The 14,458-nt window shown below is 65.3% G+C and overlaps 1 protein-coding gene across 1 annotated transcript in view; it reads left to right on the forward strand.

Moving 5' to 3' along the window:
- Positions 1 to 12,768, forward strand: part of NUP214 (nucleoporin 214) — a 77,495-nt gene extending 64,727 nt beyond the window's left edge. Inside the window, exons 32-36 of the mRNA XM_028516280.2 lie at positions 5,532 to 5,684; positions 9,362 to 9,533; positions 11,251 to 11,390; positions 12,171 to 12,195; positions 12,605 to 12,768. Coding sequence (XP_028372081.1) covers positions 5,532 to 5,684; positions 9,362 to 9,533; positions 11,251 to 11,390; positions 12,171 to 12,195; positions 12,605 to 12,638 — 524 coding nt within the window. The 3' untranslated portion in view covers positions 12,639 to 12,768. The remainder of the gene's footprint in view (positions 1 to 5,531; positions 5,685 to 9,361; positions 9,534 to 11,250; positions 11,391 to 12,170; positions 12,196 to 12,604) is intronic.
- The last annotated feature ends 1,690 nt before the right edge of the window (positions 12,769 to 14,458 follow it).

Consider the following 14,458-nt stretch of genomic DNA (forward strand, 5'->3'; position numbering starts at 1 on the left):
CGGACGAGGGCAGTGGGCCGGCCGGGGTGCTCGGGGGCGCAGCGGGGCGCTGTCCGGGCAGCAGCGCCCTCTCCGGGCCGGCTCCATAGAGCCTGGTGCTGTGGGGGAAAGTGACCTGGAAGTGGAACGAAGCCTGCGGTATTGCTCAGGCCTTACGTTCTCGTCGTGTTTCAGGTGACGCCGCACCCTTCTGCTGGCTGACGTTTAAAACTCGTTGTTCGCCTTTCTCTTCGTGTGGGAAATGAGAGGAATTCTTTGGTTTAGATGTTTAAAAACACCTACGTCCCGCTGCCGATGGGGCTGAGGTGGGGAGCTGGGAGTCGGTCGTCCCCGTCTTCTCCGTCTCAGCCTCAGCCTCTGTCGTCTCGTGCGCTGCACACACGCTGCCCTCGCCTGTCACGCTGTGCCCGACCTCGGAGGCCGGGGGCTGGCCTTCTGCGCACAGGGCAGGCGTCCCTGCAGTCGAAAGCAAAGCTCTGTGTCCCAGGACTGCTGGATTCACAGGTCTGTTACTTTGAGGTCACTGTCCATCTGGTAACATGACAGGAAAGATGGCCTCGGCTGGTGTGGCTCAGTGGGTTGAGCGCTGGACTGTGAACCAAAAGGTCGCAGGTTCGATTCCCCGTCAGGGCGCATTGCCCGGGTTGCGGGCCTGGTCCCCAGTGGGACACGCGTGAGAGGCAGCCACGCGGAGCTGCAGGGCTGCACACACAGAGTGTGAACACCAGGTCCTGCCTAGTGCTCTGCACCATCGAGTGGGGAGCAAGCTCTAAATGGTCAGGTGACTTCTTTGCAGGGAGGGTGTGGGGGCAGTTAAGTCATGTAGCCGGAAAGTAGCAGATCGGGAGTTCAGCTGCATCTTGCACAACGTGCCCCACAGCATCTGGCACAGAACAGGCCCTTGATAACGCACCCGTTACAAGTGTGGGCTTACCCCACGGGTCGGTTTTCATCTGTGAGACTTACCAGCCCGTTCGGATAAAACTGCGGCGAGGCCTCCCCTTGTAAAAGTTCACGTCCTTCCAGCCAGTCCACTTCCAACGCCACGGCTCTTGCCTGTGGGAGAATTGCCTTCCCTCACTGATGGGCCGGACTCTCCGGCCCCGCGCGCCGGGGCACCGGGGAGTGTTTGTTTACGCCGGGCAGACTGGACCGTGCCCTCCCCGAGCCCGTTTGCAGCGCGCCATTGTTCCCGATGCGCTCGTCCTGGTTTAAGATAAACACGTCTGTTCCCGACGCCAGGCCCTGCTGGTCCTGGCCTCCTGGGCGCTGGCAGCTGTTGCCCGGCACTTGACTTGTGTGCCTCGGGGAAGTGGGAGTGAACTTGAGAGGGTACAGGACAGACTTAGCCCTGTTGTTGTTGTTTTTAACAACTAAACATATAATGTGGTGGTGGGAGGGACTGCGGCCTCTGCGGCCCGAGGACCAAGACCAGGAGAAGAGGAAGGAACGGTGGGGAAGACGGAGCTAGAAGTCAGGGCCGCGACCCAGCCCCCGGGCTGGGGGTGCCGTCTGCACGTCACCAGACGCAGCCCCTTCCCCCGGGGGACTCTGCGGCGCCTGGGACTGGGGGGCACCGCTCCTTCCCTGGACCGTGTGCATGGCCGCTCCAGGTCCTCTCCCTGCCCTGCCTCTCAGCCCGTCCCTCTTCTGCCCTCTCCTGCCACTGTGGGACGTGTGCCACAGAGGGGTTACAGGGGCCTCCAGTCTCCTCCGCCACGCTCTGGAAACCCCGCCGGATGGAGTGCCTCGAGACGCCACGATAATCCTGCCACTGTCCCTACTCAGAGCCTTTGGCAGCTTCCCCCGGACCAGCGCACGGACTCCAGCTCCACAGGCTGGCGTCCAGGGTCCTTCGTGCGCTGGCCCCGGATTCTTTCTGGCCATGGCCGGCCGGCCGGCTCAGTCGCTGGGGCATCGTCCCTGTACCAGAGAGGTTGTGTGTTCGATTCCCGGGCGGGGTGTGTATGGGAGACAACCGATCAGTGTCTCTCTCTCGTTCTCTGTCTCTCTTTCCCCTTCCCGGCCTCCCTCCCCGTCAACAAACATAGCCTCAGAGGAGCGTTAGGAGATGTGCACAGACGTCTCTGGCTTGGACTCGGTCTCCCCAGCACGCCCTCCCTGCTTCGGTGCCCGGGTTCACACTGCTCCCCCGCCCCACCCGTGTGAGCCCGCCCCTCCCTCCCTTCAGGGGGACGGGAGTCTCTTCCCTGTGCGGCGTGGCCTCTGGTCACTGGGCCCCTGGACGGGATGTGGGGGGAGGGACGGTCGCCGCTGTGGGTCACCTCGGCGTGCCGGGCGCTCCGTGTCTGCGGTCTGGCCCCTTCTCACAGCAGTGGTTCAGACGCGGCTGTCCCCGCTCCGTCCACGGGACAGAGAAGGGGGTGGCCTCCGGGAGGCGACTGCCAGTGAGTGGTTTAGCCGGAGTGTAATGGTCTGGGTGTGCTTCCCGAGCGCTGCCCCACCAGCCCGCCTCCCCACACCCTCCTGGCTCTGCAGCGTGGCGCACCCCTCCCAGGTGTGCCCGCGGGACAGCCCTGTCTGTGCTCCTCCCTCGTGGCGTCACCCACTCACTCCCCCTCACAGACACCTGTCCGAGCGCCGGTCGGGCAACCCGCAGGCCCCTTGGGACCGGCAGGCCCAGCGGGTCAGGTCCCGGGGCCGCCCCCTGCAGCCCCAAGCAGTCGCTGGAGCTCAGCGAAGTCGGAGAAGGTCGTGTGGGGAGGGCGTGCTGCGTGCACAGGCCCACGCTTTGTGCAGGTTCCTCCACCTTCTCCAGAGACAACACGCAGGTCCACCACCATGAACCCCAGGGGTCCTTTAAAGTCCAGCACCATGGCAGGTCACGAGGTGTGAGGACGCTGGGCGGAGCTGTCCTCGGCACGGGCCTGTCTGTCCGGGGCCCGGAAGGTGTGTGTGTGAGATGAGGAAGCTGTTTGGTGGGGCTCTCGGGCTCACAGGGCTCCCTTTGCAGCTCCTTTTGAAGAAAACGTCTCGGAAAGTGTCCTGGACCGGCGCTTCTCGGAAATCCCTCGGTCGGTGCTGAGTTCCCGTTGACGGGCTGGAGACCCACAGGGGGGCGTGGGGCCTGGCCTCCGAGGTCCTGTCCTCAGGGCGATGCTCGGTTGTGCCAGTGTCCTCGCCGAACGGAAGGCCCGAGAGGGTGGCTGTGCCCGCGTCCCCTGCACTGTCCCCCGGGGGAGGCGGCAGGTGGCTCCCCAGAGACAGGCGTTCTTACCGGCTAGTTCATGAGGCCCTTCTACAACGAGATGCTGTTCCAACAACCAGGAGAATCTCTTTTTCACCAGATTTTCGAGCCTCGGAGCCTGTGTTGCTTGGAGCCGTTCGGAGACAGCCGAGAGACACGTTGACCGTAGACAGAAAAGCAGGCAATGTTTCAGCCGCTTGGCTCAGAGCAGCTCTCAGCCGGAACTGGCTCAGTGTGCCGGGCCCCTCTTGAGACTGCAGATGGCCGCGGCTACGACGCGAACGGTTGATTCTTGCCGCCTTCGCAGAGTGAAAAGGGTGTGGTTTCCCTGCGGCCGCCCTGCTCTGTGCTTTATTAATGACACTGATGGTGATTGCTGCGTGGTGGGGGGGTGGGGGGTGCGCCAGGAACCAGAGCTTGTGTTTCCTGGGGCCCGAGGAGGCCTCGTCTCGCTCGCCCCTCCCAGTGGCATTGTGTGGGCGCAGCTGCCGTCCCCCACGTCGTGCGTGCGGGGCCCGGGGTCGGCCGGGTCCAGTCCTGCTCAGCGTCCCGGTCCAGAGGAGTTCTGAGCCAGGTCTGAGTGCAGAACTCGTGCGTGTTCACTGTAACATGCTGGGAACATCTTCAAGACAAGGGGTTCTTAACGAGGTAGCGGGGTGAGGAGGCCCAAGAACTTGTAAATGTTCTCCGGCCTCCGGAAGCTAAGTCTCCTGGCATGGTCCCAGTGAGGTCATTTCCCCTCTGTGCTTTGAGTTTCTCCAAGAGGAGATCTGGCTGCTACTCCCGAGTGGGGCTTCGTTTGCCCTTTGGAATCTTGCGTCGGTGGCACAAGTCAGAAGATGGCGGGCTCCGCCCTGGAAGCGCCGGGCTGGAGGGGGACCGAGAAGCCAGGCTGCGGACCCGGCGTCGAGTGGACAGCCACCGAAGGGCGTCGCGGGGGGGAGGGCCTCCAGCCGGCTCATCCAGGGCCCGGCCGGGCTGTTCACGGGGGCGCCCCAGGGGCGGGAGCCCAGGGGCCCTAGATAAAGGCTGAGCGCCCCCGCCGTCGGGCGGGCACCTCACGGCCCAGCTCTCGCACCGTCAGCAGTAGTTCCAGAGGGCGGGTGGGGTGACCGTGCGGTGGTCCGAGGCTCCGTGTCATCGGGGCCTGGCAGCCGGGGCCGGCGTGTCCCTGAGGTGAGGCCGCTCGCCCCAGGACCGCGGGTCAAGCACTGCGACTGCAGCATTAACGGATGCGTCTCACACGTGGGGTCCGCAGCAGGGAGAGGGGTCCTTGGCACTGGCAGGGTAGCGGTGGGCCGAGTGCCTCTTCAGACAGCCTGACTCGAGAGTGAGTGACCCTACTGACCCCCTCCCTCCCGCTGTCTCCACCGTGAGCACCTGGTGGGGCGGCCTGGCCTCATGCGGACACTCGAGCTCCGCCCCTGGCACGGAGTCCCCTCCTTCCCCACCCCCCTCACCCCCCCGCCCCCCCCGCCCCGAGCTCGTCCCGCCAGCCTCCCAGCTACACCTGTGTCCTGTGGGTGCGAACTCTAATAAACACCCGTCCGTACCAGGTGGGGAGACGGACGCTTGCCACGCAGCTTGGGTTTGGTGGTCAGTTTCCTTTCGTTGCTGGAGGGGATCCGGAGCGTATTTGAGGGAATGACCCGTAGATGTGCCTCTGAAAGGTCGGGGGCTTAATCGGACTCCTTAGAAAGAGATCTTGCTGGCCCCTCTCCCCTTCTCAGAACACACCTGGCCCCCATCGGCTCAGGCCGGAGCCCCGCGCTTGCTGCCCGTCTGCGTTCCTTCCCCGAGTGGGCCGGGCAGCGAGCAGGCCGGGCTCGGCCACAGAGGGCTGGGGGCCGGCACACTGGGCTGGGGTTTGCTCTGGTGTCGTTCTCTCGGGCTCCACGGAATTCGAAGGTGGTCTTCAGGAGGAGACGGGTGGAAACAAGCCTCGCTCTCAGAAGAATCCGGTCTGGAGGGAAGCGCTGGGCCGGTCCTCCCCGCGGAGAGGCCCCACCCCGGCGGTGGTGCAGATGGGTTTCTGCAAAGGAGCCCCCTCCCCACCCCCGCCCGACTGCTCTCTGCCTGCAGAGTGGTGTCAGGGCGTCCTGGGCCCGGGTCCCAGCGGGACTGAGCACTGGCCGTCAAGGCGCAGGCGGGTCAGGGATCAGAGGAGGCGTCCGTTTGCCCCCGCTCAGCTCACCCCCCTCACTCGCTCCCGTCTCCCGAACCCGCGGCCAAGGGTCCTTCCCTCTCTGTCCCGAGAGGCGGACCGGGAGGAAACCCGTGTTCTCCCTCTGACCCCCCTCCCGCTCGCCTGTCGTCCCCTCAGGCACCTCTAACCTGTTCGGAAACAGCGGGGCCAAGACGTTCGGCAGCTTCGCCGGCTCCTCGTTTGGGGAGCAGAAACCCGCCGGCACCTTCAGCTCCGGAGGAGGAAGCGTGGCGTCCCAAGGCTTCGGGTTTTCCGCGCCAAACAAAACAGGTACTGGTGTCCCTACCCGCTGGGGTTCCCTCTGTGCGCAGCTGTCCGGAAGGAGAAGGAGGTGGCTCGCGGTGGCCCTCGGGAAGGGCAGGTTGGGGGGGTGAAGCGAGGCCCCGCCCCCTTTGTGTTTGCTGAGCATCTACTACGTGCCCACGCTGGTCTGGGTCTCCCGGGGTGTGTTAGAAAGCACAGAGCGCATATAGGGGAACCTGAAGAAAACTTAAGAGTCTTCTTCTCAGGAAAGAAAACGTGACTGTTTAGCAACCACAGAACCAAAGTAAGGGCGCTTATGAGACAGACTGTGTAATTTCTTCTGTCTGTATCGTTTTGTCGTCTTGGCCAAATCTCTTTTTTTTGCTTCTGAGTCTAACAAACATGAACACGTTGGACACACGTGCACGATACCCAGACAGTCACGCGGCACGCGTGCAGCCCGGTTAGCGCCCACAGTTGGGTGCGCCCGGTAACCGGGAACAGGCAGCACTGCCAGCCCTGCCCTCTGACCCAGCGTCACTCAAAGCGCTTTGTTTACGAACTGCGACTTTTTGAAACCACGTACTACATTGGAACCAAAATTTTTCAAGGACGTTGTATGTTTAGACTCAAAAACATACTTCATTTCTGTCTCTGAGGTCTACAGGGGGTCTGCCTTCGCGTCCCTGTGGCGTGGACAGTTGTGTGAGAGGGTTTGTTTGTTTGTTTGTTTGTTTGTTTAAGGCAGGGCAGAAGGGGGTGTTTGCTGAAAAAGCCGTTCTTCCGAGCAGGCCCCCCTGGGGTGGGCGGGGGCCCTCCCCCGCTCGGGTGTGTGGTGGACTGAAGTCCTGCCAGTGCCGGGGAAGACCCCACTGCGGGCCTGACGCGGGGGGCGCTCTGACCAGGACCGCCCCTGGTGCGCACCTGGAACCCCTTGCGGGCCGAGGGCCGTGGTTTCCGAGAGCCCTGGGCACGCTCCCTCAGACCCGGCTGTGCCGGGTGTTGGTGCTTCCTCCCTAGAACCTGACGGGGACGGGGGACGGGCGGCACGGCTCCGTTTTGGCCCCAGCCCCCGTGCAGCGGACGGTTCAAAGGCGCTCGCTCGCTCGCTCCTCGTTCCCAGGGCAGACGCCCCTTGCCGAAGAGCTCTGAGTCCGTTCGTCATCGAGACTGTTTCCTTCAGGAGCACCCGAGTGTCTCTGACTCGGGTGTTCTCCTTACGTGTCGTTCCTTGTCCTGGACCCGCGCCAGGATCCAGGACACGCACCCCGTGATACCACCGAGTCCGAGCCCTCAAACAGAGCGCGCTCCCTGGCAGACACACGCGACGAGTGAGCTGGCGGCTGGGCAGGTGACGGTGAGGGCGTGTGCCTCCGTGGAGAGCGGTGCCTGGCGCATCCGCTGGACGCCTGTCCTCGGCACGGCAGCTGCCCACCTGCCCGGGCAGCACAGGGGCCGAGGCACCGGGATTGGCACGCTCGGCTCTCCGAGGGGCTTAGACTGAGGGTCCAGGGGGGGGTCTCTGAAAATTCCAGAAGTGTCCACCCTCCCTCAGCCCACTTGCGTTAGGAAATTATGCTCAGGGCTGGAAGTGACCTTGCCGCCGTCCAGTCCTCTGGGCTCACCCCGCTCTGTTGCTGGGGTTGCCGGGTTAGTGGCGGTGGGGGAAGGGGCACGCAACACACCGTGGTCAGGTGAGAGGTGGTCCTCGCACCCCTCATTCCAGCCCCAGCTCCGCCCTGCACCAGCTCGCTGCCCGTGGACAGAGGACACGGCTCCAGGCCTCGGCGTCCTCACCTGTGCAGTGGGGACCCCTCGCTCCCCGAGAGAGTGGGGCTCGAGCAGAGCGTTCCACACACCTGGCACACGGAGCGTTCCACACACCTGGCACACGCCCTCGGCGAACCAGACATTTTAGGGTCGGTGGGTACTAGGACGTTTTTTTGTACTGATCTGGGGAAGAAAAGCATGAAAATACGGCATCTAGTAACATCGAGCCCCTCCTAGCATCGGGAGCGGGTTGCCGTCTCCGGAAACAAGACCAGAACGAGCCTTCTCTTCCCGTCTCACACAGCTGTGACCCAGCCTTGTGTGGGCCCTGTGCGTGCGTGTGTGTGTATGTGCGTGTGTGTGCATGTGTGTGCGCGTGCTCTCCCCATCCGTCTCCCTGCCTGTGTCCTGGTGACTCCTGGCCTCCAGTCGCCTGCACCTCGCGGTCTGAGTGCCGGCAGGCCCCGGCCCTGCGGAGCCCTGCGCGTCTAGAAAGGAAGGGTAACCGGATCTGGGATCCGCCTTGAATAATTCAGCTGCGAGGGGTTTAGCACTTTTTTTTCCAGTCCGTTACATTTGTAACCCATCAGTCCCCGTTACCATAGCTTGGAATTTCACCCACGGTTTTAAAATACAGAACGTCTACCCCAAACGTGAGCCTCGGCAGAAAGCGCCTTCTCGGGGGGGCGGGCCCCAAAAACGCTCTACGGGCCGAGTGGAGTCACGGTGGAGCGAGAGGTTAAGGAGAAAGGCAGCCGGGGGCCCTCCTGGTGGGACTCACTTCCCGAAAGAGGCGAGAGGAACAACACCCGGTCCCGCCCTCGTGCCTGGCGGCGTGTGGCTCCCGGGCGAGCCCCCCCACCCCCCCCCCCACCCCCGTTCAGGAGACGCTCCCTGGAGCACAGGTCTTGCCCTGTGCGTCCCGTTTCAGGCAGCAGGCGCTGCCCAGGCTTCTCTGCTGATGGCCCGGAACAAGGGAGGCAGTGTCTCGGGCCTCGGGACCCTCCTCGGGAGCCGGAGGGACAGTCGGGGAAGGACCGTCCCTCCCCCGCCCCACTGCCGGGGCCGGGAGCCTGCGGAGGGCGCCTTGGCCTTGGGGCCTCCCCACAGCCGACGCGTGACCGCGGTGGCATGCGCGCAGTCTTATCACAGAGGAGACGCGCGGTGTGCCTCCTCCCTGAGGAGGAGGGCTTCCTGGCTGCAGGGGAGAGCCCGTTCCTCTGAAGACCCTCCCGGGCAGCCGGAGGGGGAGAGAGGCCGCAGCGGAGACGTGAGAGCCGATAGCTTTAAATAAGTAAAAAGCCCCTGGCGCGGCGCCAGCACCCAGCAGCTCTCCCTCCCGAGAGGCCGTGACCCAGCCCACGGGTCTCCCGAGGGGGGCCTCGGAGCTGCCGGTGCCATCCTGTGGGTTTCCACGCGGTGACGCCTTGCCTGCCTGGTGACGCGCAGTGACACTGCCCGTCATCTCTGATAGCTGGACAGGGCTGGGGTCTTTGAGAACGGTTTTACAATGGAGAATCTCAGAGCAGTGCTGCACCCTGGAAGGGGCCCCAGATGCCCCAAGCTGACTCTTGGTGGCAGTCTGATGTGACGAGGCCTGGAGCCAGCAGGCCCAGCGCACAGCTGGGAGGGCCCCGGGGTCCCACGGACAAGTGCGGGTCTGCTGGGCGCTCACAGTTCCCGGGAGCCGCCCCCGAGCGGCCCCAGACCCGGGCTGGGGCTGGAGGAGGAGGCGGGGTGGCGGTGGGGTGGGCTGCGGTTCCCGGGACCCTGCCGACAGAGAGGGCGCTGCCCCCCCGTCCGAGTCCCGTGTGCAGATTTCTAACGTGTTCTCCCTTCTCTCCCTCCTCTTTGCTTTGGCTCCCACTGCTCACTGTCCCCTGCTCCCGCCCCTTCTCCCTCCCCCCGTTTCTGTTTGCCTCTGTTTTGCTCAGGTGGCTTCGGTGCTGCTCCAGTGTTTGGCAGCCCTCCTACTTTTGGGGGGTCCCCTGGGTTTGGAGGGGTGCCAGCATTCGGGGCAGCCCCAGCCTTTACAAGCCCTCTGGGCTCGACGGGAGGCAAAGTGTTCGGAGAGGGCACCGCGGCGGCCAGCGCGGGAGGATTCGGGTAAGCCCCGGGGCAGGGCGCCTGCGGCCGCCGGCCTGGCTCTGGGGGTTGGAGAAGGACGTGCTGGCATTCTCCCTGCTCTCCCCCGAGAGCCCTGCGGAACCGCGGAAACGAGTTGCTCCAGGACCCCTCTACTCCTTGCGAGAAGGCCCACTTCTTCCCGCCAGACGCCGTGGCAGCCCCTGGTGTGGGGGGTCCTGGTGGGCGGAGCCCTGTGCTCCGGCTGGAGCGAAACGATGGGTTAGAGGAAGAAAAACAGTCCTTCCGGGGCTCCTTTGCGACCAAGACTGTCCCTCGTGTTGTCACTTCTGCTCGGAAATCCTGAGTGAATCGTCCTCTCCAGACTCTTTCCTCTCGGGCTGTTGTGCCTCAGACCGCCGTCCTTGAGCGAGCCACTCCTGTGTGCCCTCCTCCACTCCAGCCCCCCAGAGAGGGCGGGCGGTCCACAGCCCCCCCCCCCCCGGCCGGCTTCCCCGCTGGGCCCTAAGTGGGCCCCCAGCTCTCGAAGCTGCTCCCCTGGCCCCATGCACGTCCGCACTTTAAATGCCGTGTGAGGCATCGGCCTTCAAGGGCCGCGGCAGTTCAGTCGGGTGCCACAGCCCCCGGGAGGAAGCGGCTGTCACCGCTCCACGGAGCCCCCATAAAGGACCCGTGGCCCGGGCAGCAGAGCACCTCGTGCAGAGGGGGTGCCAGCGCCCGACGCGAGCGTCTCGCCGACCTCTTGCCCTCGGCACAGGACACACAGAGCGGGGATCGGAGAGGAGGGTGGTTTGGGGAGCTGCCACGGTCCCGGGGCGGGTCTTGCCGAGGTGACACCATCTTTTTTTGGAAAACGAGCTGATGTTCTCGCTCACGCCCTCCACAAGAGAACCTGGGGCAGAAGCGTTGGCCGGTTTCAGGAACAGCGAGCGAGCCTTTATATCGCTTCTCGGGTTTATGTGGAGAGGAATGGGTTTTTTAAGTTCCCCCAGGAAACCCCAAGAATTCAAGTCAAGGAAAGCTTTTAAAGGCGCCTTAGGGCTGACACCCGACACCAGCGTCCTTGGCAGGTCTCGGTGACCCCGAGCGGCCCCGCCCACCAGCACAGAGCTCTGCCGTTGCTGGAGGCGCGTGTTGGCCGGGCACCTTGAGGTTGCATTTACGTACTGCCTTTACCGCCCCGGAGGGGCCGTCCCAGGGGGTCCCAGCCGCCCGTGCGGTCCCTGCTGTGACACAGGGCTCGTGAGGACCGGCTGACGATTCCAGTGTGGCGTCCCCGCACAGCCCGGCGTCCCCCTGCCCAGGCCCCCGGCCTCTGACCCCGCAGACCTCTGAGGAGTGCCCCCTGTGGTTTGGGGGAGCACCACGGTGGGAGTGGCAGGGCCACTGGGGCGGTGCACGCGGACGACACCTTGCCTCAGCGTGGACGTTCAGAGAGGAATGGTTAGAGGGGGAGGGGTGCCGATCGGTGAGAAACGGTGGGATAAAGTCTGAAACCGCCAGATCCAGAGCAGAGGAACGCAGGGCTGCTCCGTTTCCACGCAGCCCCGCGCCGCGGGCCGCGGGCAGGGCGCAGGCGCCGCACAGGCCGCAGTTTGGGCGCCGTCCTGCGGTCCCGCTCCGGAAAGCGGAGCCGGCTTGCCCGGCTCTGGCCTGTCCTCTGGGGGGCTGCAGCCCGAGGCTTCCGGGCGCAGGGCGGCGCGGCCGCATTGACCCCGCGGTTTCTCGCCGGCACCAGGTTCGGCAGCAGCAGCAGCACCACGTCCTTCGGGACCCTCGCCAGCCAGAACGCGCCGACGTTCGGGTCCCTGTCCCAGCAGACCTCGGGCTTCGGCACCCAGAGCGGGGGCTTCTCTGGCTTCGGCTCGGGCGCAGGAGGTAGGCAGGCGGCCCTCCGCGCGGTGGTCCCTCCCGCTCCTCCTCCGCTAGGGCCCCCCTCCCCCGCCCACCTGCCGAGACGTGAGTGCTGTTCGCCGGGCGCTCGGGGCAGCGCTCTGCAGGCTGCAGGTGCCGAAGGGCACACTGTCCTTTGCAGATTCCACCTGGACTCGTCGCATTATGCCTTTTCTTACCAAATTAACGACTGGCTGGGTTTTTTTCTCAAGATTTGAGAACCCAAAATAACCACCTCACTAGATCTGGGTTTAAAAACCCAAGCCAGCAAACAAAAAATAAGATGTGGAGACTTCACAAAACGTCTTGCATTCGCCTGGTGCTCCGCCCCTTCAGACAGTGGGCACGGGTGAGCCGTTTCTGTCTCCTCGACCCACTCGGGGGGCACGGAAGCCGGCCGCTGCTGCTGCTGCAGACGCGGGCGTGCGAGGGCCCTCCGAGGGGCCCCTCGTGCGCAGGTGCAGGCAGGGAGCCGCAGAGCCGGGCCCGGGCCCGGGCTCCCGCTTCAAGGAGGGGAGGAAGGAAGTGGGTGGGGAAGCCGAGAAACACACATTTCCCCAGTGACGTGGGTCCGTGCGGCCCCGAGAAGCTCAGTGAGAGGGGCCGGGCCTGCCCCTCTGCCTGCACCACTCGGGGGGGGGGGGGGGGCCCTGGGGAGGGCGGGCTGTCCTCATGGAGACAGTGGGGGGGGGGTGGCCTCAGGCGCGCCTCTGTCTTTCAAGCTCGTGTGTGTGTGTGTTAACATCGTCCTTTTTTTCCCCCCAGGGTTCACCTTTGGATCCTCCAACTCGTGAGTATCCCCAGGGCGGAGGCACTGAACACGGGTGACGGCGGGGCGGGGGTGCATGGAAACGCCAGCCTGTGCTCTGTGTGTGCACACTTCCTGTTTTGAAAGCTCGTCCTGGGAGCTTGGGGGCTCCGTGGCAGGTTCGAGGTGTTGTGGCTTTGCCGACCTCAGCAGGGGTGTGGCGGGCGGTGCCAGGCCGAGCAGGGCCACGCCTGAGGAGGGACGGGCCTCCCGGTGGGCAGAGGCCGGAAGGCAGGACCCGAGTGATGCCTTTGCAGTGGGTGCCAGGCCCGCAGGCCACTCGCAGCCCCTGGGCCTCGTGCGGCCGTGAGAGCGCAGACCTGCAGCGCGAGTGCCAGCAGCCGCGCGGGCCCCGAGGCTGACTGGCCCCTCTCCCGGCGCCTCCCCGCAGGTCTGTCCAGGGCTTCGGTGGCTGGAGAAGCTGAGCGGTGTCGTGTCCCTCCCAGCCCCTGGGCCCAGCTGCCTGCTCGGCTCCTGCTCGCCGAGCAGCACTGAAGCCGCCCGTCACGTGGACGTTCTCACCAGCACCCCAGGAGGCGGCGGCGGGACCGGAGCCCACAGATGCTTCTCCACTGTTTCCCCGACCCACCCCCATCCCCCACCCCTGCCATTAAACCGTCCGGTTGGTTTGCACACAGGCATGAGTGGGTTTTCTCGGGCCGTGCTGAGGGGAGAGGCTCCCTCCTCTCCGGGGCTGAGCAGCTGTGGGGCCGGCCGCCCAGGGGCTGCTCACAGGGAAGGGGCTGAGTGCTGCTGGCTCGTCATCCCCTCAAGTCGGTGTGCGGACCATCAGGGGCCCGCTTCTGGTGGGTGGCAGGGAGGGGATGCCTGGGCACAGCCCTGGGTGGAGCTCAGCGGCAGCCCCGCAGCGGGTAGGCAGCTGCGAGGCGGACCCGGAGCGCACCAGGACGGTGCCCTCGGAGGGGCCCGGCCCGTCTTCTCGTCCGGCCCCAGGTGCTGTGTGTGCTGCGGTTGATGCCTCCTGCTCTGGACAGGAGGTGAGCGGTGGGGCAAGACAGCCTTCCTGTCCAGTGAGTGACGGTGACGCTGGCATGCGTGCCTGGCCCTCCGTGAGCCACAGTGCAGACACCCAGGTCGTCCCGTGGGCGGAGAAGACGTGGCTGCTCCAGACGCCGCAGCAGCGCTGGCCGGAGCTCCGAGCCTCGGGCGCACTACAGCGCCTGCCACACGGGGCCTCAGGTTGGGCATGTTTCGCTTCTCAGGCCGGTGACACGACAGTTACTGACAGGCAGAGGCGGCCCCGTGCACGGTGGGTGGCGAGGGATTCGGCCCAGAACGTGCCATTTGCTTCAGCTCGGGTCGTTAGCAAGGGGCACTGGAAGGGACAGCGGTCTGGAGCTGGACACGTTGGGGAGGCGAGTCCTGACACATTTTAGTGACAGTTTTCCACGTGGTTTCCCCTTGGGGGTAGGTCTCCCCGAGGCCCCCTGGGCCGCAGCCTGGCCTGCTGGTCCCGCTGGGCTGGTGCCGGTCACCCAGCCCCCGTCCCGTGGCCTCCAGCCACGTGGACTCGAATCAGGCGTCGAGATCCGTGCTCCCCCCACTTCTGCGAAGGGGAGTGTCTCCGTGGGCAGACTGCTGGGCTGCAGACTGCGGGACGCCCCGCGCCGGAATGACACCCACCTGCTCGGTGGGGTTCGCGAGAGAGAGCGAGGTCTGTGCGTGCTGCCCCCACGGCCGCCTCAGACAGCTCTGGTCCTGGTGGGACAGAGAGCCTGTGCCCCCTGTTCCCACGTGAGCCTGGCTGCGGGGCCGGGCGGGCCCCGAGACGCACTGGGGGCACAGGCACGGGACCACCCCGTCCCAGGAGAGCTCCGTGCTTTGCGTGCAGGGCCGTCTCCAGGCGCAGGGACCTGGATTTTGATGGGAAAGCTCTTGATGGATGGGGCCTCGCTGTCAGGGCAGGGGGGGGGGGGGGGTCACGTGACCAGTGGCTTCTGCCTCCGAGTGAGTGTCGTCCCATCAGCCGTCGCGCCGACCAGCCCGGTCTCCTGCTCGTCTGTGTTCCCGGAGGCTCTTTCTTATAAATAGAAGCTGGTGCGGCCTAAACCCTTGACCTCAAATTCTCCGCCTTAATCCTCCCTGGAGGTGGCACCTCTCGGCCGGGCCGTATCAGCTGTGCTCGGCCAGATAACGCCCCCCACCCCCGGCGGCGGCTGCGCCCAGGAATGCGGTGCGGGTGCAGGAGCCCCTCTCGGCTCCTTTTTTGGGGCCAGTCACACTG

This window comes from Phyllostomus discolor, chromosome 3, assembly GCF_004126475.2.
Source record: "Phyllostomus discolor isolate MPI-MPIP mPhyDis1 chromosome 3, mPhyDis1.pri.v3, whole genome shotgun sequence".
NCBI classification, from domain to species: Eukaryota; Metazoa; Chordata; class Mammalia; order Chiroptera; family Phyllostomidae; genus Phyllostomus; species Phyllostomus discolor.